Below are 24,333 nucleotides of genomic sequence, written 5' to 3'. Positions count from 1 at the left end.
ATATCTTATTAATTCATGGTTAGATTTATTTCATTTTTGACTGAATTTATTTCTGCTCCATGGGGCTGCAGTCTTTTCCATGGTTAAATGCACTCGCTCAAAGTGTGGTGTGTTTAATTTGGTCAGTTCTGGACATCCTATAATGGTGAGGGGGAGGAAAAGAGGAACGTCCCCGTCAGGAGGCAACAGTGCAAAATAAATACTTGTATTTTCACGTAGCGGGTCTGACTTACGCTGTGAGTTGAGATGGTCTTCTTAGAAGAAACGTGCTTTACTGACACTCAGTGTTTTGGGTGACCTAGCCATGGCTGAGTGCCCTAAGCCAGAGCTTCTCAAAAGTTGCTGTGTGCACCAGTCACCTGACTCTGCGGGTCTGGGGTGGGGCCAGCGACATTGCTGGCAAGCTCTAGAGCGATGCTAAAGACCAAACGGCAAGCAGTGAGTCACCAAATCAAAACACCAGCTCCCCAACTCATCACAATTCATTTTATTCCACAGCATGTGTAAGGGAATGTTATTCTCAGGAAGATGTTTAGGATTAAAATAATTAAAAAAAAACCTTGAAAGTACACACATTTATGTATCTCTTCTTTTCATTAAATATATATCTGTTTGGCAAAAAAATGTTAGACTCTTTTGTACAAAAACAAAGCAAAAAAAAAACAACAACAAAAAAACAACCAACCAACCCCCAACCCTTGCAAATTGTCAATACCTGTAATAATTACAATGATGTAAACTTGGATGTCTGACAGCTTGACCATCCTGAGGGGACTGTATTGTAGCAGAACCCCCAGGAGAAGGTTAACACCAAACACACCAAACCCGTCGACGGGGGCCGCCTGCCACAGAGGCATTTCGGTTTAGTATATTAGAGATGGGGATGACGACTGATTTCACCATTTGTGCTTTCAGCTAAGGGGCTGGAAGGGTGTGAGGCCCGAAGAGGGCAGGCGTGGGCTGGGGCAGAGAGAGGACACGCAGGACTAGCCGGCGAGGAAGGAAGGTTGGTCACGGTCACAGTGCAGACGTGAAGTGGGCACGGGACCGGAGACTGGGTCTGGGAGACCCGGTGCGGCCACGGCTCTGACGAGGCTGCTGCTGCTGCTCCTGGAACCAGAGAGGGAGAGCACAAGGCAAAGGCCTGTGCAGAGGAGGGAAGGGATGTGAAAGCAGATTTCAAATCACAGGGAGCTGAGGGTGTGAGCAGACTCCAGAGAGAAGGGGAGCGAGGAGGAGGTGTTTGGTCTTCTCTGGCAGCTGGGCTGTTTCTTCCAGACACAAGCACTGGGGCATTCCCTTCGGTCTGACGGGCAGGCTTTGGGGCAGTCTGGTGCTGCCAGCTTGTCCCCTCCAGGGAGGAAGGATGTGCCTGCTGGGCGTTGGGGTAGGGAGTCCGGATGGAAGGGCCCTTTGGCTCTCTTATTGGTGACGGGTTTTGCTCTGCTCCCACCAGGAGACTGCAGCAGTGGGAAGTGACCTAAAGCAATGGAGTCTAGAAACAGAATCAGGGCAGTGAGCAAGACGCCAGGTAGGGGCAGAAGACTGCTGGGGCTAGAGGCGAGGCCAAAGACAGTGTTGACCCACAGCTTCTCTTGACCGTGAGAGGGTTCCAAGGCGTGGGTGTGTTTTCATTCTTGTCTCCCATTAGCTTGATTTTCCAGTTTTGGAGGGGGGCGCTTCTGGGCCCGGCCACTTCAGTTACAGTCATAGACGAAGTCATAGTTGCTGGGCTCCTTGGGAATAGGGGGAGGCGCGTCAGGGATCTGAATGTTTTCCAGGTCGAGGAGGCGGAGCTTGATTTCCATGCTGAGCAGGGTGTCCAGGTCATTCCGCGTCAGCTCGCTCATCATGTCTTTCCCCAGCAACGCATTCAGCCCGTCCGTCCAGATACAGTACTGGTGGAAAAGGAGGTGACAAGGGTAACTGACTACTGATGACAATGACAAGAGTAGTGACAGTGGTTAGAAATGACCACTCAGCATGTGCTGGGCTCTGTACTAAGTGCTCTGCCTCCATCACCCCTTGATATAGTTGACATCTCTGGTTTGCAGGTGAGAGGACCGAGGCACCGAGAGGCTGAGGAACGTGGTAGCGGTAGCAGGTGGAGTGGGCGGGACTGGAACTCAGGCGATCTAACTCTAGTGCACCTGCACTCTTCAGTGCAAATGATGCTTCTTCTGAAACAGCCGGAGGATCTGAGTTCTGCGTCACCTCACAACGTCACTCCTCCAACATCCTACCAGTGAGTCTGCTTTTAAGCTATTGGTCGAATACATCCTAGCACACCCGGACTCAGCATTAAATCAAGCCTGCTTCTTTCCTGACTCCAAGCACACATAGTTCCTAGTCTAGTGGCTAATCTCTGCCTCTCCTTTCTGATTCTTAACACTCACGATGACAGCGGGCTCTCACCCTGAAGCCAACGGTAGTCCCACCCTGGCATTTTTCTGCAAAGGGCTGGGCAGTAACATTCTGCTGCCCACTGTCTGGGGGACAAAATGGCTAAAATTATTGGCTGATCTTCATGGGAGGTGGACTGGCTGCCTGTCTCTTCTCCCTGACTCTCTGGTTTCCAGATTTCTTCTCCTCTGGGTCTGGGAAGCCTGGTTCCTGGGTACAGTGCTGATCTTGGAAAGCCCTCCAGAGCACCCAACTAAGAATTGGTTCTTCCTTTCTCATTAAAACGGACCATGCCTTTTGTTTCTCCAGTAGACTGTAGACTCCTTGAAGAAAGAAACTCTGCTTCCTTTATCTGAGGACCTGCTTTGCTCTTTTCCTTCTCCCTCCTAGAGCCCTTGGCCTTGGCATTAGAGCCGAGATACATGGTGGCCAAACTGGCTTCTGCTGCCAGCATCTGACAGAATAGCCTGCATTCTGGATGCTGTGCTCCTCTCACCTTTTAGGATCTCCGAGTCCTCTGTAGGACCTCTGTGATAGCATTCTTACCGTCAGACTAGACTTCCTTCTAGAATGGGCTCTAGATTGCCACCCCCTCTTCTGCCCTCACTGGGTCAAGTTACAGTTCCAGACCCTACACGTAGCCTGTCCTTTACACTGTGGTTACCTGGAGCATAACAGCCGATCTCAAAGCAAAATGTACTATAGGACTGCAAGCCCTTTACAAACCCTGAGCCACAGCGATCTGGAATCTTCCCATGAGGCACACCAGTGGCAGCACTTTTTAAGCCAAGGAGATGCACCGTGGGTATATTCCAAGGATGTGTGTCTGGGTAGTGCAGCCCTGAAGTGTAGAACTTCACCTTGGCTCTGTGATCTCTGCCAAAGCATTGAACCCTTCTAAACACCAGCTGAGCGCTAAGAGACATCTGCAAGTACTCATGTCCACACGAATACCTTAGACAGATTCTGAACTCCTCTAAACGTTACTTTCCACATAAATAACCTTCCTGAGAATAGATACTGAGGTTCTACCCTGGAGATCCTGATTTGTAGATCTGTGGTGAGTAAATTTTACTTAGAAAAGCTTCCAGCTAATTCTGATATGCTTCCAGATGTGGGGGCCACTGAACTCCATGCGCTCTGAGGCCCCTTCCGGCTCTAACGCTGTTTGACCGTAAATCCCTAAGTCCTGGGATTACTGCTTTTTGTACAGACATCCCAGTTCTGGCCAGCTTCCCAGTACAGATTAACCCACAGCAACACTTCTGTGGTGCCTTTCTTTTGAGAAGCAGCAGGCCCAGAAAATTTTATTAAAGAGTACATCAACCAATAAATAAAAACTCAGTAGGACTGAATCTGAGTTCAAAGTATCAAAATGAACTTAAAATGTATTTTATCTTTGAAGAAATAATGTAACTCCTAGCTCTTCCCCTAAAAAGGCCTAAAAATAATGACCAACCAAGTAATAGTATGCACAGCTAATGGCCAGATTCTGGTTGCTAAATAACATTTTCTACCAGAAGGGACCATGGCTCCACAGAGAAAAGGCAGAGAAGCCTGGCATATTTTGTCATAGCAGCATGACTAAAAGTTGTCCAAGGCATCTGGGGTCATGTCAGTAGGACTTGGAAGCCAACCAGAAGATGCTCCTACTTTCTCTAGATAGGATTATTTGGACACCGATCATGACAATCACTGCAACCCATTAAAACACAAATATGTTTAAATCCATTACTTCGTAACGATACTCAATCACCAAAACCATCTCACCGTCCTCATTTGGAAGACATGAGTTATTCTGAAGACTGAAAAGGACAGTCAAGTGTTTATCCTCCCTATTCCATATAAACTGTATAACCTCAAATATGAGGCCAGTTTTCCACTAATAAAGAAGGAATGACCAAATTGAGGTATCAACCTTTCCAGTGTTTAACAGGTCCAAGGATCTAGGCCAAAATCACCAATGACTGCTAACATCCCCCAAAGAGAGACAACCAGACACCACAGAAGAATACGACATCACTGTTGCTCAAAGTTGAGCCTCAACTAGATGAATCCTCTAACTACCACTCAATTAGAAACATGGGAAACGGATAACCTGTGAAATAACAGCGCAGTTTGCAGTAGGCAGAAGAATACCCTCCTTTTAAGGGAGATCATGTCTTGGAGCCTGTGAGTCTGTTAGGGTGCACGGCAAAGGGAATTAAAATTGCTAAGCAGCCAACTTGCAAATAGGAAAGTCTTCTGGGATTGTCCAACTGGGGCTAATGTAATCACCAGGGTCCCTAAAAGTGGAAGAGGGAAACAGGATAGGACTGAGCAAGAGAAGGGAGAGAGAGGGGGAGTTTTGACTATGGAGGAGGAGGAGGTCAGAATGAGGTGCTGTGGAGACTCAACCGCCACGGTTGTGGGTGAATGGAGGCCATGGTCACGGAATGCTGGTGGCCTCTAGATGTGCAAGTGTCAAGGAATTAGATTTTCCCCCTAGAACCTCCAAAAAGGAATTCATCCCTGCCAGTACCTTAATTTTAGCCCCCAAAAGACCTACATCAGACTTCTGACCTCCAGAGTTGTAAGGTAATACATTTATGTTGTTTTAAGCTGCTAAATTTGCAGTAATTTGTGACAGTGTCCACAGTGAACTAACACACCTAATTATAATCAGCAAAATCGAGACTCTCAGCAAGGTTACAAGACAGCTGACCTGGTTTTTTCAATGAATGGTTTGCAAGGAAGAAGAGCACAAGCAGATGCTCCGGAGAGAGAGAGAGAGAGAGAGGGAGAGAGAGAGAAAGGGAGGAACCTATAGATTCAAGGAAATCGAAGAAACACGTTGACCAATTGCTATGCATGGATCTTATTTGGATGCTGATCTGAATAAAGTGTAGAAGAAATGAAACACACAAAGGAGACAAGGGGAGAAGTCTGAAAACCAGCTAGGGATGGTGGTATCAAAATGTTAACAAATCAGCTGTGAGAACGGTACTGTAGTTGGTTTCAAAATGGACGCTGTTATTTAGAGAGGCACACTGGAATATTTACAAATAAATGATTTTTCTGGATTTGCTTTGCTAAGAATCTGGAGGGGGGCAACTGGGTGTCGGCGTTACAGATGACACCACTTTGGCCCTGAGGTGATTAACTGCCCACACTGGGTGACGGGCATAGGCCGGAAGCGGGGAGGTCTGGTCCAGCTTCCTGCCTCCCTAGCTACACAGTACAGAGACAAAGGCGACAGGGACCCTGGAGCAAGGCTCCGTGGTTTCAATTCCAGCTCTATAACTTATTACTAGTTTGACCTTGGACAGGCTTCTTAGCCTCTTTGTGACTCATTTCCCTCCTTTATCAAATGGGCATAATAGTTTGTTTCTCTCAGAGGTATAATGAAGATTAAGTGAGGCGAAGTCCACAAGACACGGGATGGTGCCTGGCACAGAGAAATCTGGGCTAGTCGCAATTACTATTATCCTTACTAACGTTGAGGTATTTGATTTGGAGAGGCCTCTCTCCTTATATGATAAATGAAGATATCTGTAATAGGACTTCCTGTTTTATTGAGTGATTATGCAAATGAAAGGAGGTAATACATATGAAAGAGAGCTGAAGACATGAAAAGTGTTCACAAGCGTATGGCATTTTTCACCTCCCCATATCAATAAAAGGTGGCAGTTGCAAATAAAAATTTGGCAGTCGGAGAACATTTGTCCTTATCTGGAATTAATGCACACAGGAGAAAACAGCCTTGCCTAGATTTAAATAACATCCAGAGTTCTCCTTCTTAATACGGTGGCCTGCCTGTATATAACCACAATTTTATTTAAAAAGAGAAGCAGTAGGCCTCAGTATCTATTTTCAGAAAGATGAAGACAAAGTCATACCCTTTTGCAAACTAAATGTCAAGTAACACAGAATTACACTTAAGCACCATTCTAAATGCAGGATTTGCATCTAATCTTTCCTCTCTCTTTGGGATGTACGATTTTATTCAAAAGCTTTAAACCAGTGAAAAGCAGATACTGAATAACTTCTAAATGAGCAGAGTCTCCCAGGGGAAATGGGAAACAAAAGTCAGATTCTATTAAAATGTTCCATTCCTTTCTAAAAGCTGTTTATGCAACCACATGTAAAACAAAAATTTGAATGGTATCATCTAAAAATAAAGAGTTTGGAGCATAATGCTGGGCTCTCGTTTACAAGAGAACGAGTTACATTAACCATAGCTTTATTTCACCTTACAAATACATTTTCCTAGATCTATGCTAAATATTTTAAATATAGCTGACAGACGTGCTTCAAGAAGAAAAACAAATTATACATATAACAAGATGTCAAAAAGGAATAAAATCATCTTAAAAATAAAATTCCAACAGCAGAGACAGCCCTGAATCTCTTAAAATAACCTAAGGAAACATGGTAGAAAACCTAATTCATCCAATGTTTTAAAGAATAGAGACAAGTTTATCTTGGGAAGATCCTGACTCAAAATCAAATACTCAGTGGAAACCAAAGCTTCCTCAAGGCTGATTCTTCCTCAGGGTTGACAATTATGCCCTTGCTGAAGCATTTGTACATTCTCTTTCTTTACCATGAACTCTTGGTCAAGCTAGTAAGAGGCTGAATCTGTGATAACTGGCGGTTTTTAAAGAAGGTTCCATTCGGAGTGCCTATGTGGCTCAGTGAGTTAAGCCTCCGTCTTCGGCTCAGGTCATCAACCCAGGACTCTGGGATCGAGCCCACATCGGGCTCCCTGCTCAGCGGAGAGCCTGTTTCTCCCTCTCCCTCTCCCTGCCACTCTGCCTACTTGTGATCTTTATCTCTCTGTCAAATAAATAAATAAAATCTTTAAAAAAAAAAAGAATTTCCCTTCTATTCCAAATCAACGAGATGTTTCTTTGTTCCTGATTTTTCTTAGGCAGGCTTTTTTTTTTTTTTTTTTAAAGTGAAATTTCTTTACAATATTTCTCTCTTGCTTGTTTTTCTAGCGAGAGGAAAAAGTGACATTCTCTCACAAATTAACCCCACTGAGACCCTTACCTCATGCTTGTCAGGAGCTATGAAGTTCAGTTGGCAGTTTGAGTCATACAAGATGGAGAAAGCAAGTTCGAGCACCTCCTACAAGGAATCAGAAAAAAACACCACATTGAGAAAAAGGGCCACATTGGTTCTGCAGGTACAAGTGGCTACGGATCGAACACAGAGAGTCCAGACATGAGAGGCAGCAGTGAGGCTGACAGGAGGAAGGAGCGTTTTTTTTTTGTTTTTGTTTTTATCAAGGTTCACAGCACATGTCCTCCTATTTAGGGGAGGTCTGCATGAACCAACTCATTTAATTCTCGAGATAGTCCTTGTAGCAAGTGTGATCTTTCCTCTTTTAGGGGAAGGAGCTTGGAGAAGTTATATCATTGTCCAAAGCCATAACCCCAAGGCCATGATAGTCTTCCTCCATCAGCTTCTCCCTTCTAGGTCTACAGAGTAAACTCTCTCCCAACCAGCAGGTTAAGGGCTGCTCTCTATCTTTGATCACCCCCAGACAGACAGATGTCCATAGAGGTATGAACTTAGGTATGAACATAGAGGTATGTGGAAGTTACATGGGAGCCAGTGAGGCTTGTGGGTGAATTCATTATCTTTAGGTCCTTTGCTCTTTGAAGTACTATGGAGCAAAGCCTCCATAAAACTTAGATGTTATCCAGAGGCTGCAGAGTATAAAGGTCAAGCAAGGGCCCAATGTTAGAATACGTGGGTTCATTCATTGGTGAGCATCTGCTATCTGCAGGTTATGAGCCAGACCCAAAGAGCCAAGGAATAAGTGACTGTCATTTCACTGTAGCTGTATGACCTTGGCTGAAACACTCAATGTCATGTCTAGTATGTATGTTAAAATATATTTCTCAAATTATATGTACTGTACCTTATTGGGGACAATGATTATTCTATCAGTTTGAGCAGCTAGCGGGACACAACCTTCGGAAGACAGTCATGGAACATCTCAACACCCTAAAAGCCCCTAATCTGGAGGGAAAGGCCAAGTGTATCCATGCTTTGCATTGTTACAACACAAACACACTGCATAATTTCTTAGGAGGGCAGATCTTTCCACATGCTTCTCTGCCTAACATCTGTCAGAGGATTTGCCTTTGGCCAGTAACTCACAGCAAGAATGCTCCAGGAAGAAGATGGAAGGCAGACAGATAAGGTCAATGCCTCGAGATTTCGGACTTTCAAATGGGTTAAACAATTCTTGCCAGGTGAACTCTGAAGGCCTAGCATTACCTGGAAGCCTCTCCTGAAACAGTCAACCATCCGGCTATTTGGGCTCTCGTGGGGTTCGTCTGTGTCTGACTCACCTCCAGCTGCCCCTCATTAAGAGGGAGCAGCTCTTGTTCTGAGCCCAGAACTACCGGTATCTCAAACTCTTACAGCCTCCTTACCCTGCCAGAAACAGGAGCAAGTGAAGGAAAGAATGACAAGTCAGGAATGGGAGCTATTCGGCAAACGAACTCTCTCCCCATTTTTGTTACTTCTTCCTTGGGCCTCTATTCATGCCTGCCCAGTGAAGATCAATGATATTAAAAAAAAAAACAGTTCACCAAAACAAACCAAAACATTTTTTTCCATTAAGTTTGGCATCTCTCTTGGGACTTTGAGTTTGTCATGGGCCCTATTAGTGACATCATAATTTGGTGTCATCTTTAAAAAAAAAAAAAGTCAGGCAATCCGTATCAAGAACCAGAATCCCATTTCTGGGATTAGTCCTAAAAAATGAAAAAGCAAGCCAACACTACACACATTATTACCTGTAAGAATGTATCATAGGAACCAAATAAATGTCTTCCCTAATTTGGGTAAACCATTAAAGAAATCACAAATTAACAGAGAAATATATTCAGCCAGTCATTTAGTATAATAGTTACGAAAATCTGATCTTAAGTGACAAAAATCAGGAGAAATGAACATTATTTACATACTAATGATCACAGTTAGGAACAATGTCTACCTGTGGACACAGACTGGAGGCAAATAATGTGAATGAAAATAATTATGTTAAGGGGCTGGGATCATAGGTGATTATTATTTTTTTAAGACGTAAAAGATTTTTTTTTCAATAAAATATTAAGTTCTGATCTTGAAAATTCATAGATAGTTTTTAGATTAGGAACACTGACATAAATGATGATTTCATACTAATCTCAATATCATTCATTAGGAAAACTCTCTGACTCCTGCTTGAGAGCTGGGGAAAAAGGAAAGGATGGGCTTTGCTGTGAATGACCCGTCAGTATATGGTGATGGCCCTAGGTGACCTTCAGAGGTGAAATTCACGAATGGATTTCTGGGCTGAGGCTGGACAACTGGCGCTCTGCTTTGGCAGTCACATGAATCAGCCCCTTGCTAATGACAGCCAGGGTAAACACCATCAGAGCTCAGACGCAGCCTCTTGACTAGGTGTTGATGTCATCTGAGACCAGACTGTCCATGTGACTGTCCTTGGGACACCTTCTCTCCTGCAGAGGCTCATAGAAGGGAGAGAAAGGAGGGGGCCTGCCAATGTTGGGTTTTGCCCTCCTAAGGCGCAAACCAATGAGGACGTGAAGGAGCAGAGTTGTCATGACCTAGATTCCTGATAAACACAGGCAGAAAAGGGGAAATTCGTGAGAATGTCAATCCCCACTTTCATTTTACCAAAGCTGCCTGGGAGGGGTGGGAGGAATTAATTCTCTGATCCACACGCCTGCATTAAAGGCTGCTATCGCCTATAATGAGTTTTATCGACGTTCCTGGCTTGTCATTGAGTCACTGATAGAGGTCAGCTCTTTAGCACTTCGAGCGTAGAGGCTACAGAGCTGGAGCGATGGCACCTCTTGGACTAACACTCTAGAAGCTGCCACCTGTCCAAACCGTCTGTGAGGGACAGAGGTGCCAGGAGGTGGTAGCGGAGTGGTCATGGATCGGGGGCAGTGTCCCCCTCAGGGGCTTCATCACACTCCACAGCATTCAGACATCTGATGCTCTGGGGCTTTGCTACTCACAACCTAAGGTCTTTTATTCCCTCTGGATTTAATTCCATGAAAAATTGTGTTCAGGATCTCCTTATTTTCATCTTCTATTCCATTAATTCCCATCTCTCACAATCATGCCCTGGGGTCTCTGACCCCATCTTCAACTCTGGGGCCTGCGAGCAATGACAAGGCATGCTGGGTCAGGGGAGGCTCAGAGAAATTCTGGGCATGGACAGTACCTTGTTTTGGAGACTGCCATTTTCCAGGGGTTAAATGAGAGACTGAATACAAGAGTCCTATGCAACATATTTTTAGTATAGGTGCTGGCTGCCATTCCTTATATTGTTTTGGGGTGAAAGGTCCCATTTGGCCATTTTCCCCAGCATTCCCTTGAGCTATGTCAGTTCTCTACCATCTCCTCAGGTCATTTTGAGGGCAAAAACACAGGATATAACTTGGCATGTGAGTGTGCTAAATATGGCTATAGGCATAGCAGTAGATTTCATACCTATAATACACGGCTGCTCATCTATAGATCTATGAGTTTGAGTTTCTACTTTAGAAGACAAAAATTACTCACTCATGTAGTACATAAAATAATAGAGGCTACTGCCTTCTTTGGGCAGCTATAACTTTCTGGCTCAATCTATATTAGCATTATCAGCCAGTAGTTCTCCAACCCATTTTCTTCTCTCGGTCCTCTCTCTCTGTCTTCTGTCTCTCAATCCTATACTCTGAATTCAATGTTTCTCAATCAGAGGATGTTCCATCCTATGTTGGAAGCACCCTGTGCCTTTTCACATACTCTCTCCTCTTCCTAGAAAGTCTTCCTCTTGCTTTCCCTTCCTTAGCAATTCCTTTCCAACCCACCTCAGACACCATTTCCTCCAGGAGCCTTTCTCAAGTCTCCCAGGCTGTCTCTGCATTTAGATGTCCCAGAAGTGGACAACACTGGATCATCACTGCAGGTTGGCACATAAGTCTTACATCTACTAGACACCCAGGGCTAGGGGCTACGTTGTATTTATCTTTGAATTCCTAGTTCCTGGCACAGACCTGATAGAAAGAAGATACTCAATCTCATATGAGTATGAAATGAAGCAAATCTCAATCAAAGGCCTTTGCGTTAAGATCAGGGTTTTCAAGCTGATGCTAGAACATTAGCTTCTAGTATAATCTGTTTCTTATGGCAGGTTCATGAATCACACAAGAAAAATAAAAGCTGGATTCCAGAACATGGTGAGATGGAAGCTTCTGCTACGTGAAATATATTCCTATTTGTTATCAGTGAGACCTGGTCAGACTGGTTCCTTTCCTTTTCTATTCCTAGGACCTTGGACAGTACCCAGCATATCAGATGCAGAAGGAGTGAGAAGTCTGATCATTTCCCAATGTATTGCTATGAACGAGGTGTCTCCCTTATGGATGCTAATATTAAAGTCTGCCTTGCTCAGCAATTGAACTAACCAAAGTCCCATAGCACAAAATGTCAGAACCTACCCTCTAGTTGGAAAAACTGTCTGAAGAGCCAGCAACACACATTGGTTACTCCCACTACCATGTACTGACAGATCTCCTGTGGACACATTTTGTCAGCTCTCTTTTTAAGCTGTAGACATCCCCTTTTCTATCAGATGTCCCAGAGGTAGGGAGCAGCAGGCCTGTGGAGTACTAGAAGAAGGGGTGTGGTATGGGGGATTGAGGCAGGAAAGTCTTAGAACCATGGGTTTCCTTTCTGCCTTTTGTTGTTTTGCCTGATGAACCAGGTGTATGAACGCTGGAAACTTTGCAAGACAATCAGTTTTCATGTACAGGCAATGAAAGAGTCAGGCTGGGGGAGATACTGCCTGTCTCAGCCCTCAAGGTAGCCCGGAAGAGCAGGGGGTGACTGGAACATCTTGACCAGCGAATACCAGGGAAGAGCCTCCACTTGCTAATATATCTCTATGTTTATAGCAGTGTGCCCCATTCATCCACCCGTCCATCCACTTTTCCATGAAGGTCATGACAAAAAAATAAATTGGAAAACGTCATTTACTCTGTTCTTTTGGTCTCCTCTACAGGGAGAGGAGTCTGACACAGGAAGGCCACATCCATCCACCCACATGTGTCATATGCGTCAATGAGATCATCATCTCCACACCTGTTTCAATACTGGTGACTTCTCCTCTCAATCTCTCTCTTCTTTTTTTTTTTTTTTTTTTGGTTAGTCAGGCTGGAAGTTTATCAGTTTTATTAATACCTTCCAAAAACCAAGTTTTGCTTTTGTTGATTTTCCCTGTTTTCACTGATTTCAACTCTAATATTAATTATTTCTTTTCTTCTCTTTGTTTTAGGCTTAAATTGCTCTTCTCCCACTTTATAAGGTGGAAACTTTATTGATTTTATATATTTCTTCTTTTCTAATAGATAAGTGTTTAATATTATAAGTTTCCCTCTAGCCCTGCTTTTGCCCCATCCTGCACATCTTGATGTTACATTTTAGCTCCATGTAGTTTATTTTGTAATTTCTCTTGAGACTCCTTTGAACTATGTAGAAGTGTATTTTAAAGTTTCTAAGTATTTGGGGAGATTTTTCCAGCTATCTTTCTATTACTGATTTCTAGCTTAACTCCACTCTGGCCTGAGAACATGCTTTGTATGACTGCTATTCTTTTAAATTTGTTAGGATATATTTTATGGCCCAGAATGTGGTCTGTCTTGGTGAATAACTCTTGTGAGCTTCACAAGAATGTGTATTCTGCATTGTCAGGTGCATTTTCTATTACTGGTAATTAGATCAAGTTGACTGATGGTGCTGTTCGAAGTCATCAATACCTTTACTGATTTTCTTTCTGCTTCATCTATCAATTACTGACAGAGAGGTATCGAAATCCCCGTGTAATAATGGATTTGGGAATTTATCCTGTTAGTTCTTTGCCTTTGGTTTTCTGCATTTGGAATATGACATGCCTAAATGTTATGGGTGGGGTTTTTGTTGATGTTTTTGCATATTTATCTTGCTTAATGTTCTCTAAATTTCCTGAATTTGTGGTGTTATATCTGTCATTAATTTTGGACTGTGCTTAGCCATTCTTGATTTAATATTTCTTTCGCACCATTCTTTTTTTCTTCTGGTACTCTAATTATACATAGGTTATACCTTCTGCAATTGTCTCTCAGTTCTTTGGGGTTTTCATTTTTTCCCCTCTTTGTTTCAGTTTAGAAGTTTCTGTTGACTCATCTTTAAGGCACTAATCCTTTCCTTGGCCACATTGAGTCTACTGATAAACCCAGGAGAAGCATTCTTCACTTCTGTGACAGTACTTTTATTTATAGCCTTTCCTTTTGACTCATTTCTAGAGTTTCTGCCTCTTTGCTTACATTACCTATCTGTTTTTTCAGGTTGTTTCCTTTTCCCATTAGAGCCTAAGACATTTATAATCTAGTTATTTTAAATTCTCTGTCTGATAATTCTAGCATCTTTGTCATAATGGAGTCTGGTTCTGATGATTGCTTTGTTTCTTCAGGCTATTTTTTTCTTGCTTTTTGGCATGCCTAAAATTTTTATTGAGATCCAGGCATGTTATGTTAGGCAACAGGAAGTGGGAGATATAGACCCTTATGGAGATGATGTATGTTAATCTGGTAAGGAATTGGGATATGTTTAATATTTGCTGTAGCTATAAATTCCAGAGGCTTCAAATTCCTCTAGTGTTCCCATTTTTCATCTCCTCTATTGACTTTGGGATTCCCTAAGTACTCTTCCTCAGAGACAGTTGATGTCTTACAGATCTTTCTGCCCTAATCCAATGTTTTATAATCTTGGAGTCTTATTAGTGTATTGGTAAGGTATGGGTCATGAATAGCATTCTATAATTTCCCAATGAAGTCTTCATCTTTTAGAGGCTCTGTATCTTCTGGCTTTCACCTTCTCAAATGGTATAGACTTCCCTTCCTATCCTCTCCCCTTTTGCCTGGCTGCAGAGTTTCCTATCAATTTCCTTGGGCTCTGACTTGACTATGTCTCCCCCACCCCCAACACCACCGTTGAGACAGAAAGGTTAAAATGAGATAAATTGGGAAAAGTGTTCTTGCCCTAGATAGGAAAAAAAGGTCTGGAGGATAGAACTTTGTTATGGAGAAGGCTCTGGCATATTTCATGTTTACTCTTTCTTTTTCCGTGCCAGAGACATGAGGGGTGGTCCTTTTCAGTTCTTCACTGTGAGACTCCGCTAGGCTTACAGTAGATAAAGCCCATGAAAGTATGCTCCCCAGAAGACTACAACCCCAAGTTTCTCAACCTCACACTAACCCACACTGAGCCTACAGCAATTTATCAGAATGGTCATTTAAGGGATCCTATGATTTCTAGCTCCAGTGGATTCTGCACCAAGTGAGTAGATTGGGCTATGGCTTTTAGGATGCCCTTGACTCTCCAGATTCCAGGGGGGTGGTTTGCCCTGCAACCTCAGTTCTCAGGTAAGTCCAAGAAAATTGTTGACTTTCACTTTATTCAGTTTCTTCTTACTATAAGGATAGGAGTGAAAATTCCCAAGCATCTTACATGTTGGAACTGAAAGCAGTCTCTCCACATGTACTTTACCTAATGCTCTCCATCCCTACTCAAAGCACATGAGTCCTGGCAGTCTGTTTTGCTGCCAGCTACACCCTTCCTGGCCTTCTCTGGGTTATAAACGCTTGTTGCTGCCAATTTCCTCACATTGTTTCCTGCTCAGCTCCAAGTGTTCTAGAACCACGGGGCTGAGCTGAGCCAATGCTCCCCAAGACTGTGCTCTGCATGTCAGGTGGCTGAGGAGGCAAACCACGAAGACTGGGACCTTGCTGGTGTAGTTAAGGATGCTCCTCTGAAGTCTGATGAGTGGTACAACCTCTATTTCTCCACATCACGAACAAGAGAGAAATGTTGTGTAACAGGTGACCCACAGACTCTGAGGCACACCATTGTATCAGTGTGCTTGTCAGTTAATTGCGTTATATGACGGTGCTGTGACAGGCTTGACAAAGAAGGAATTCACATTGAGTTGAGGTGAGTTATACTTACATGACTTAAGAACTAATGGTCTTGCTGTCGGTTTACTCAGCAGTATCTTTACAGTATCTTTATCTCCTAAGTAGTACTTTTACAGTATAACTGATCTGTGGGGTATTTTCTACCAAGGTGACTGGAGCACCCAGATCTATCTAGATAATTTTGTTCATGGATGGGTACTATGTATCACAAGATGTGAGAGGTAGAAACAAAGAAGTGGCTCCCTGGTGGCCCTTCCAAGGGCAAATACCTCCAAAATGGGGGCAAAGGAAATTCTTCCATCTTTTCAGATAGTGCCTCCTCCCACACTCTCTAGTATGGAACCTGGGTTGTTATGATCAACACCTGGTTGGTAACTAGGAGGGGAGGGTGAAAAATATTGTGATATGAAGAGGATTTAAGCAATGTTCACCTCTGGGGGAAAATTTACCCTTTAATATGGGTTTGAGTTATTTCACATACTTTCCATGATGCTGAAGGCCACCATGCCCTTAAATTTTCTAAAATGTTTTGAATCCTCTTTCCCAGGCTTCACAGAGACTCCAGAGTCTACCAAGAAGGTAAGGACAGCAGGAGAAAATGGAAGAGATTGGAGTGGAAGTCAGGGAAGGGAGAGCATGAACATAAGTGGGAAGTGAGGAGAAGCCCAAAGAATGGGTGGGGATGAGGGGAGCGGGCTTGAGGGTGGCTTGGGTGACAACAGTGGGGAGGCAATTTCTAGGGTTGTCAGGAGACAGGAAGGGAGAGAATGGAAGAGGCAGGGGAGAGGGATTTGAAAGGGATCAGTGAAAGCATAAGGCTAAGGGATATAAAAGCAGTCAGGAAAGGAAAAAGGAGAGCTGAGTAAGTGACATGCTCCAGCAAAAGCACACGCATGCACGCACGCACATGCACGCATGCACATTGCTCCTAACGTGGGGCGGCTCCCCCCCCCCTCCCCCGCCGTCTCTGTCTGCTCTGTAAGATAGCGCTGTTCGCAACAATTTGGAAATCATACCTTGTTTTGTTTAAGGGCACCTTTCTCTTTCATATGAGGGCAGTCCTTCCCCGTCACCACCGCTTTGATATCTGCCACCGGCACTGCAATTCAAAAGAGAAAATGAAAGTCACTACACCGTGGGAGAGCAGAGATGACAGGAAAGAAGCAGGGCTGAGCCTGGATTCTGCGAACACCGTTGTCATTCCTGAAACTATTGCAACACAAGGAAAGAAAAGAGGTAAAAAAGAGAAAGAGAAGTGAGGCAAAATTCCAGGATCAGAAACTAAAATGGATTCTTATAGTCTGCTAAAAAGCATCCCTGGGGAAGAAAAATCTATGTTCACAAGCAGAATTTGGTTCACGAAAACAAATCCCTAGAAAAACCCATCATCGTTGTGTAAAGGTGATGGTATCAGAATCAGCAGTAATAATACTACCACCAGTGGTACTAGTACTGGTATTAGTTCCTGCTGCTAGGAACAATGCCAGGTGATTCACACACGTTGCTATCTCTTGCTACAGCAGTTGCATCGATTTGATTCTGAGTTTTGGGTAACGAGGAGAAGCAACCTTACAAAAAAAAATTTTTTTGATCTGGATCTGAACACTCATTCTCCAAATTCTCACTCTCTACCATCACATTAATTTTCACAGCAACCCTGTAAGGCAGATATATATATATTCCCTATTTTTACAGACAACGAAAGTAAACTCAATTAAAGAAAGGGAACATTATTTTCTGATAGGGAAATGGTAGCAGGTATTTATCTTGGAGATCCTGAGAATAATGCAGTTAGATAAAATGATGTTATCTCATTCTTCCTCAGGACTTGGAGGAAGATAAAAGATGTGGACAGGTTTGTACATTTAAAACTTGTCAAGATTATCGAGGAGAGAGAAGGCAGTAAGATGGTTTGGAACCACATTTTTTAAAACTGTGAAGTCACCTGTCCCTCTCCAATCTCTAATCTTTTAGTCCCACAAGGGACTGTGAATCCTGGGGCGCACTTAGAATTTGCAGAAACTTCTAATAATCAATGCCTCAGACTCCCTTAATGATGAAGATGATGAGAGATTTCATAATTAAGTTTCATATACTTTTACTGAGGAATTGCGTTGTGGGGGAGAGATTTGGATGAAGATGAAATTATGAAACATATAGAATATCAAAATGATACAACAGGGAGGCCCTTTAAAAGCTCACATTTCCCAGGTCCCCTAAAATTGCTAAGACTTTGCTCAAATCTATTGACAGCCCTAGAGCTTTCTCTGGAGAAAAGTGGGGTTGAAATTAACTCTCCCAGGAATCTCTGCACATACTCCCTGCCGTCTGTCCCACCACACCAGCTCCTTCATCTTGCAGTCCTGATTCTAGATCACTCTGGCAGGCATCATGTGTGCAGAACAATATGTGGCTTTCCTCCTTTTTCTGGGCATATGGAAGACTACACTTCCCGGCAACCTTTGCAGTTAGGTGGGCCATGTGATTAGGTCTGGCCAGTGAAACGTGAGAGGTGATGGCATGCATGTCTCTTCTTGAAGGAAGCAGTAAAAAGTCCACGTCCACCAGTCTCCCTTCAGAAACCCAACAGGCCTCACGCTCCACATCCAGATGGCACAGCTGTGGGATGGCACGGGAGCCACTGGTCTGAGGGGCTTATGGAACAGTCCTTCCACGGCCCAGGCCAGTTATGTAACATGGGTGAGAAATAAACTCTTGCCGTAAGCCACTGAGATCTGGGAGCTATTTGTTCCTGCAGCATAACGCAGCAATGCGGCCTATCTGGAGTGGCATAATCATTTACCCTCGATGCCTTTCCTGCCTCTAAGCCTAACCCTAACCCTAAGCCTAACACTGTAATTCCTGGATCACCATGTGACCACAACCACTCACTGACTTCAGCTCTTCTGAAATCCATTTTTATAACCAATAATCAGCCCTATTCCCCTCAGTGGTCAATCTGGTTGCCTATTCACAACCCCAGGAGGGGACATTTGGGCACTTTGGGAAACTGGGGTTGACTGTGTTTACTTTTCAAATTGGACCTCCACCACCGAAGTGAATTTGTGGAAGAGATAACCTACCCATTCAAAAGCCTTCTCGAGCTTCAGATGGAGTTCGAGTCACAAGTACCTTGCAGAAAAAGTCTTTTGTTGTATCATACATAACACAGTCAACAAACTAGAAAGAGTTTCCACAGTCTATAAATACTAAGTTACCCTTTGGCTTTGAAAACCCATCATATGGAACCGGACAAGAGGAACACAAAAGTCGATGGTGGGAGTAGTCTTCAGAATCTCTAATGAGACGGCTTCAGGGGAGAAAAGGCACTTTTCCACTGTGCTCGTGGCAGTACACATTCTGTTTTTTTATATGTATTGTCCCCTGTCAAGGAGACAAGTTGCTGTATTACTCCCAGGACTGTGGCTAAGAGGAAACACAAAATTCTAAAAATACAGTCTGGCTTTTAAAGGTTGCTCTTTGCATAGTTTGTCTGCAGATGCACTGGAAGATTAGGTGTCAGAAGGGCTAGAATGCCGTCCTTTCTATTCCCATGAGCAGAATCAGACTCATGTCTCTTGAATCTACAATCCAAGGAGGCAAGAGAGGACTACTGACTCATTCAAAGTCAGGCGAGGGTTTCCAACAGGCTTTTTTAAAAATGTGGGAGCAGTATAAAGAAGTGGTGCCCAGAGAAAGGAGAAATAAAAGGGGCCCTGCCGGTGCCCTCTACCCCACTCTAAATGCTTGGGGCATGGCCTCATTTCTTCCAATCCTTTCTCAGTTTGAGCCAGACTGAGACAATCTCATTCAATACCACTGTTTTACAGATGGGAAGACTGAGGCCCAAAGAGAGGAAGTAAACTATGCAATGCCACATAGTTAGTGGGGGCCAGAGCTGGGACTGTTTTATCTTCTACTCTATGCTCTCTAGCTTGGTCATGGCTTCTTCCTATGTGTGGAAGGTGTCAGTACCCCAAATCATGCTGCACACAGCCCCGGACGTGGTGATCACTTCAGATACTCCAGGAAACTCTTCGGTGGCTAATATCTGTGGAAAGCACAGGAATTGTGATTTAAAACAAAAACACAATGGAAAAAGGAAGGGTGACCACCAAAATAGTGTTAGCTTTCACTGCTGGGAGCCAAACTGAGGCAGAAACCACTCCAGGAAGTAGCTAGTGAGCCATGAGCACTTGCTGTATACACAGCTCCATAGAGGCTCCTGTGAGTGGCCACACAGAGGGGGGCTGGGCGGAGCCTATCCCTCCACAGTCAGTGAAGAATTGGATCTCTAATTTGGCAGCGCAGAGCAGTGGGAGGGGTGTGCCGCCCGTGTCATGGGCTGGCTTTGAATTCTAGATCCACCACTGGATCTGTTCCACTTCAGGCTGAAGTGCTGGGAGCCTAACTTTCCTCGTCTGCAACGGGGAACTCCAGCATCAGCTGTGTCAGAGTTGCTCCGAGAATGACGTCCCAAGGCCAGAGCAGGATCATGGCTGACTTTTCATCTAGGCCGCGCAGGGTTGTGGGTAAAAGCTGCAGCTACAGAGCTGGATGGTCGCAGAGATCTCTGCTCTACTGTTTACTAGCCATGGGACCCTGAACAGGTTGTTTAAAATTTTCTGTACCTCAGTTTCCTTATCTGTAAAAGAAGGGCAATGATGTCTACCTCTCTAGATTGGTGAGAGGGTAATTTATGTAGAGCTCTTAGAACAGCGCCTGGCATACAGTAAGCACTCAATAAATGTTGATCACAAATTATTCTCATTATCAATAATCAGTTAATTGTCTCTTTGGATTGAAGGACCTGAATTATTCAGCGTGCTTCCATGACCCAAATTGCCCACTTTGCTTTGCTGTCTCAGCTATTCCTCCCATCCTCTGTAATAGACTTAATCGCCTTGTGAGGGGGTGAGCCTTCTCCTCCCTGTCCCCTTTGATGTGGGAGAGAGGAGCTCTGGCCTAGATTCTTTCAAAGGGCAGCGCTGAGGGGTCTGGGGCACGGCTGGAAAGTTGCGGAGTCTAGTGTCTAGTGCAGGTGATGAGAGCCCGTAAACATGGAGACGGGGATGTGGGGTGGTATCTCCTGCCAAACAGGAGTAATACGAGAAGAGATTTCCTAAACCTTTAGGGGTGATGACAGCTAAGGAGAGGCCCTCAATCTCCACTCATCCTCTCTGCATTAAGAAGATTCAATTACACCCTTTGATTCATCAATATCTCAATATTCAGCACTGATTAACTCAAGGGGCGGAAGACAATTTTCCCCGTGGTCTCAGGAGAGGGCAACTGTACATGGCAAGAGTGATGGCACTTGATATTAATTAAAGGAACATTTCATTTTTCTAGTGGAACGAGGTTTATGACTTCTAAGGGCTCTAAGAAGATGGGCAGAATGCAGAATTGGAATTAAATGCAAACCAAGGGCAGGTCTGAAGCAGCCAACTTGAGTTTCCTAAGCAGGGACCTGCTCATCCCAGGCACATATCAAGTCCATTTTACTTCTTTACGTGAATACACGCCCTCCCTGGCTCCCACGTGCATAAAGATACAATCTCACCAATACACACACACACACACACACACACACACACCCTTCCACGTGCATACAGCTGTACAGGTACGCAGTCCTGGTTTATCCTGCAATGGGTAAGCTGTTGATGGAGCAGTTCTTTTGAACTCTGAAGTACTGAGTTTCAAAGGCTACAGAGGAAGGGGCAGGCTAGAGTTTTTGGAGCCATCGTCAGAAGGGACCATTGTAACCCTTTCCCAGAACCAGCATCACTCCGTGGTCACCACCAAAATCTGTTCGGAGATTTGCAGCTCTGACCTTGCACTTCCGCGACCACCCTGGCGAGCTGGTTCTCCCTGGCTTCGGCACTCCGGGTTTATAGCTAGTTACTTTCACCCTGCCGGCAAGCCCAGGAGCTGCCCCTACAAGGCTCAGGGACCGTCTGCGCCTTGACCTTTTTCCAGGAGCAGGGCTACCAATCTCCTAAGCAACAGATCTAGCTAGAAGGGGAGTGCTGCTTATAAAACCTGCAAATGATGCCAATCAAATGTCTATCGGCAGACTGAGAAGAGGATTATATCCCTAAAAATATGGAGATAAATAATATGTCCAGTGAGTGGGAGAGCCAATTCACTGGCCCACATGGGGAAAAAAAAATTAATCAAGCTCTGTGTGTGTATGTGAGAGAGAGAGAGAGTGTGTGTGTGTGTGTGTGTGTGTGTGTGTGTGTGTGTGTCTTCTCCCCATACCACTTTCCCTATCTCCTGGTCAGGTTAAGAACGAGACTATGGAAGACTTTCTATAGAACTTCTGGTTGCCTTGAGCAACAGCAACATTTAACTCTTCCTTTTAACCCTGAGGAGCAGTGATTCCAAACTGCTGGCCTCTGGACAATTCCATGTTCACGAGCGAGGTTTCACCAGTGAGTTTTCACCAGTTAATAGCAAACAGAGGAAAATGAAGACACAGCTGTGTTTTTAATAAAGCTAATTTAATTTAGTAGATGGGACTATCCCATATTCCAAGATTAGGTCTTTCAGGTCTTTCTTATTGTTTTTCATGATCAAGAGCCCCTTTTTTTAATGAAAGGAATATGATATTAAATTTTAGTTAGATCTCATTTTTTAATACACTTTTTTTTTTTTTGGTCAAAATTAAAAGTTGTCAAGCTGTCATCAAATCACTTTTCTTGGTTCTTCTAAAATATTTACTCACTGGTGAAGCCAACTTTCGGAAATCATCCTGAAAAGAAGAGTAGCAGTCAGTGTCTAGCTCAGGGGTTCTCATTTTGAGTAAGTATCAGAATTGCTTAGAGAGTCTGTGAAGACAGAGCTTGCTGGCCCCTTTCCCAGTTTCTGATTCAGGAGGACTAGAAATGAGGCTGGAGAATCCGCATTTCTAGTAAGTTTTCAGGAGATGCTGCTCATGGTCCGAGGACCACCCTCAGAACCACTGGTCCAGCTTGTCCATGGTGGAATGGGGAAGGCTTTCTGAGACCTGAAGGGAGGGTCCTCACTATAGGCAGATGCTGGGAACGCTGCCACAGTAGGGATACACAGACACTGCCCCAGACTCTGCACCTGTGCCTTTCAGATTTCCTGCTCCTCCCACTAACGGGGCCAATAATGTGGGCTGGGGAGGCAGTGCTCCTGTGACAGCAAACAAGAGTGCTTTCTGAACTAAATGACTCTACGAAAACCAGACTGTTCCATTTTGAAGCTGGAGGAAGATAGAATGTTCCAGGCTGTCCACCTAATATGTCAGTGCAGAGTCTGAATGCATCAGGAATTTCTCACCTGTGATGACTTGCTGCCTTTGGTGGCCGTGCGCTTCAAGGAAGTCAATCCAGAGCTGACTTCTGTGGGCCTTGGGGTGATGAGCAGGAAGGCACTGAGGCTTGGGGGGTAAGGATTCCATCTGGGACACATGAGTCATATCTCATGCAGGGTCAATGTGACTTTTGAAGGTTCTCTGAAAGTGTTTTTATTTGTTTTCTCACTCTTTGGTTTCTCTACCTGGGATATCCTCTGAGGTTATGTTCATTTTACCTCATTTCTCTTCCAAATTAATTCATCACCCTGGTGTATTTTAATGTTTCTATAATACCTGGTTTAATTTGTACACTTATTCCTGTCTAAAAACCTGGAACCTGGTTTGATGTTGGGCTAAAATAATTAGCAAATCACTGGCTTTTCAAAACATACAGGTTAAAACATCACACAGAAACAGCAAATAAATACAAATAATAATAAGTATTTCAGGCAATAGTTAGCTGACAATAGAATGTAATGGAGCATAGATATTTCTAAGCGTTTCAGGAAGCAAAACCAACTACCCAAATTCAATCTTCCTATACAAGAGAGCCACTTACGTTTGTCCTGCAAGGAATCGTGGGGGACTTCTCCCTGAGGACTCTCTTCCAAGTCTCCATAGTGTAGGACCTTGTGGTTGGGTGAAAGTCGACAGTACCAAAATTTGTCTGAGGGGGAAAAACACACACACACACACACACAATTTGTAAGGTAAGTGATTCTGATTTCCAAAAATATCGACATCTTTATTTCCTAAGAGTCTTGCCTGAAACAACAAGCAATGTATTTGATTTTAGGTCTTCAGGAAGGAATGAATTCTAGAGCCCTGGGCAGTAAGTCCCCTTTTGATTTTGATCTTTAGTTAGCACTGTCCTGCTAATCACTGGGGAGCTTATTAAACCCTTCAGGAATAATGGCACCAGCTTTCATGCAGGAGTGGTTTCCAGAGGGTTATTTCATCAGTATCTGTAATGACTATGGGAATCATTCCTTGTCCACATAGGCCTGGCAAAAGTGGGGAGGGAGATGCAGAAAAACCAGCTTTCTTGGTTTTCTTCTGCTTCCACATTCTTCTCTGAGGTTAAGACAGTTGACATGGTTGTGTGCCATATCTCAGTTGGTGTACCCGATCCCCACCCCTAAGGCCAATACACACAAATTAATCCAGGAATGAATTGTTAGGATTCTAGTGCTAGACACAAGGGGTGGACTTCATGAGGAAATCATCCAAATAACTCAGGGATTTATCCAAAGGACGAGGATATTCATGACCGTCTCCTCTCTGATTCCTAGAGTTTAGTTCTCTAAATAGACATGACTAGAAGGGGATTAAGAGGTACAATCTTCTAGTTATAAAATGAATAAGACACGGGAATGTAATGCATAGCATAGGGAATATAATCAGTAACCTGGTAACAATTTTGTATGGTGACGGATGGTAGATACATTTATTGTGGTGACATTTTGTAATATATTTAAGTATCGAATCACTATGGTGGTCACCTGAAACTAAAAAAAAAATTTAAAAATTTAAAAATTATGACAAAAACAAAGAAATAGGCATGACTAGGACCTTAAGAGTCATTCTTTT

At 43.8% G+C, this 24,333-nt stretch overlaps 1 protein-coding gene across 8 annotated transcripts in view; it reads right to left on the bottom strand.

Annotated features, from left to right (window-relative positions):
• Positions 1–471: 471 nt before the first annotated feature.
• The window catches only part of ELMO1 (engulfment and cell motility 1), a 533,506-nt gene continuing 509,644 nt past the window's right edge, over positions 472–24,333 (bottom strand). For all 8 annotated transcript variants that reach the window (XM_046020713.1, XM_046020712.1, XM_046020719.1 and 5 more), the window contains 4 exons: positions 23,303–23,410; positions 16,433–16,515; positions 7,438–7,515; positions 472–1,898 (listed from right to left, as the gene is read on the bottom strand). In XM_046020713.1, coding sequence (XP_045876669.1) covers positions 1,698–1,898; positions 7,438–7,515; positions 16,433–16,515; positions 23,303–23,410 — 470 coding nt within the window. In that variant the 3' untranslated portion in view covers positions 472–1,697. The remainder of the gene's footprint in view (positions 1,899–7,437; positions 7,516–16,432; positions 16,516–23,302; positions 23,411–24,333) is intronic.

The sequence above is a fragment of the Meles meles genome, chromosome 10 (genome assembly GCF_922984935.1).
Source record: "Meles meles chromosome 10, mMelMel3.1 paternal haplotype, whole genome shotgun sequence".
NCBI lineage: Eukaryota > Metazoa > Chordata > Mammalia > Carnivora > Mustelidae > Meles > Meles meles.
Note: the sequence above shows the minus strand (reverse complement) of the source record. Positions and strands in the feature narration are given on the sequence as shown.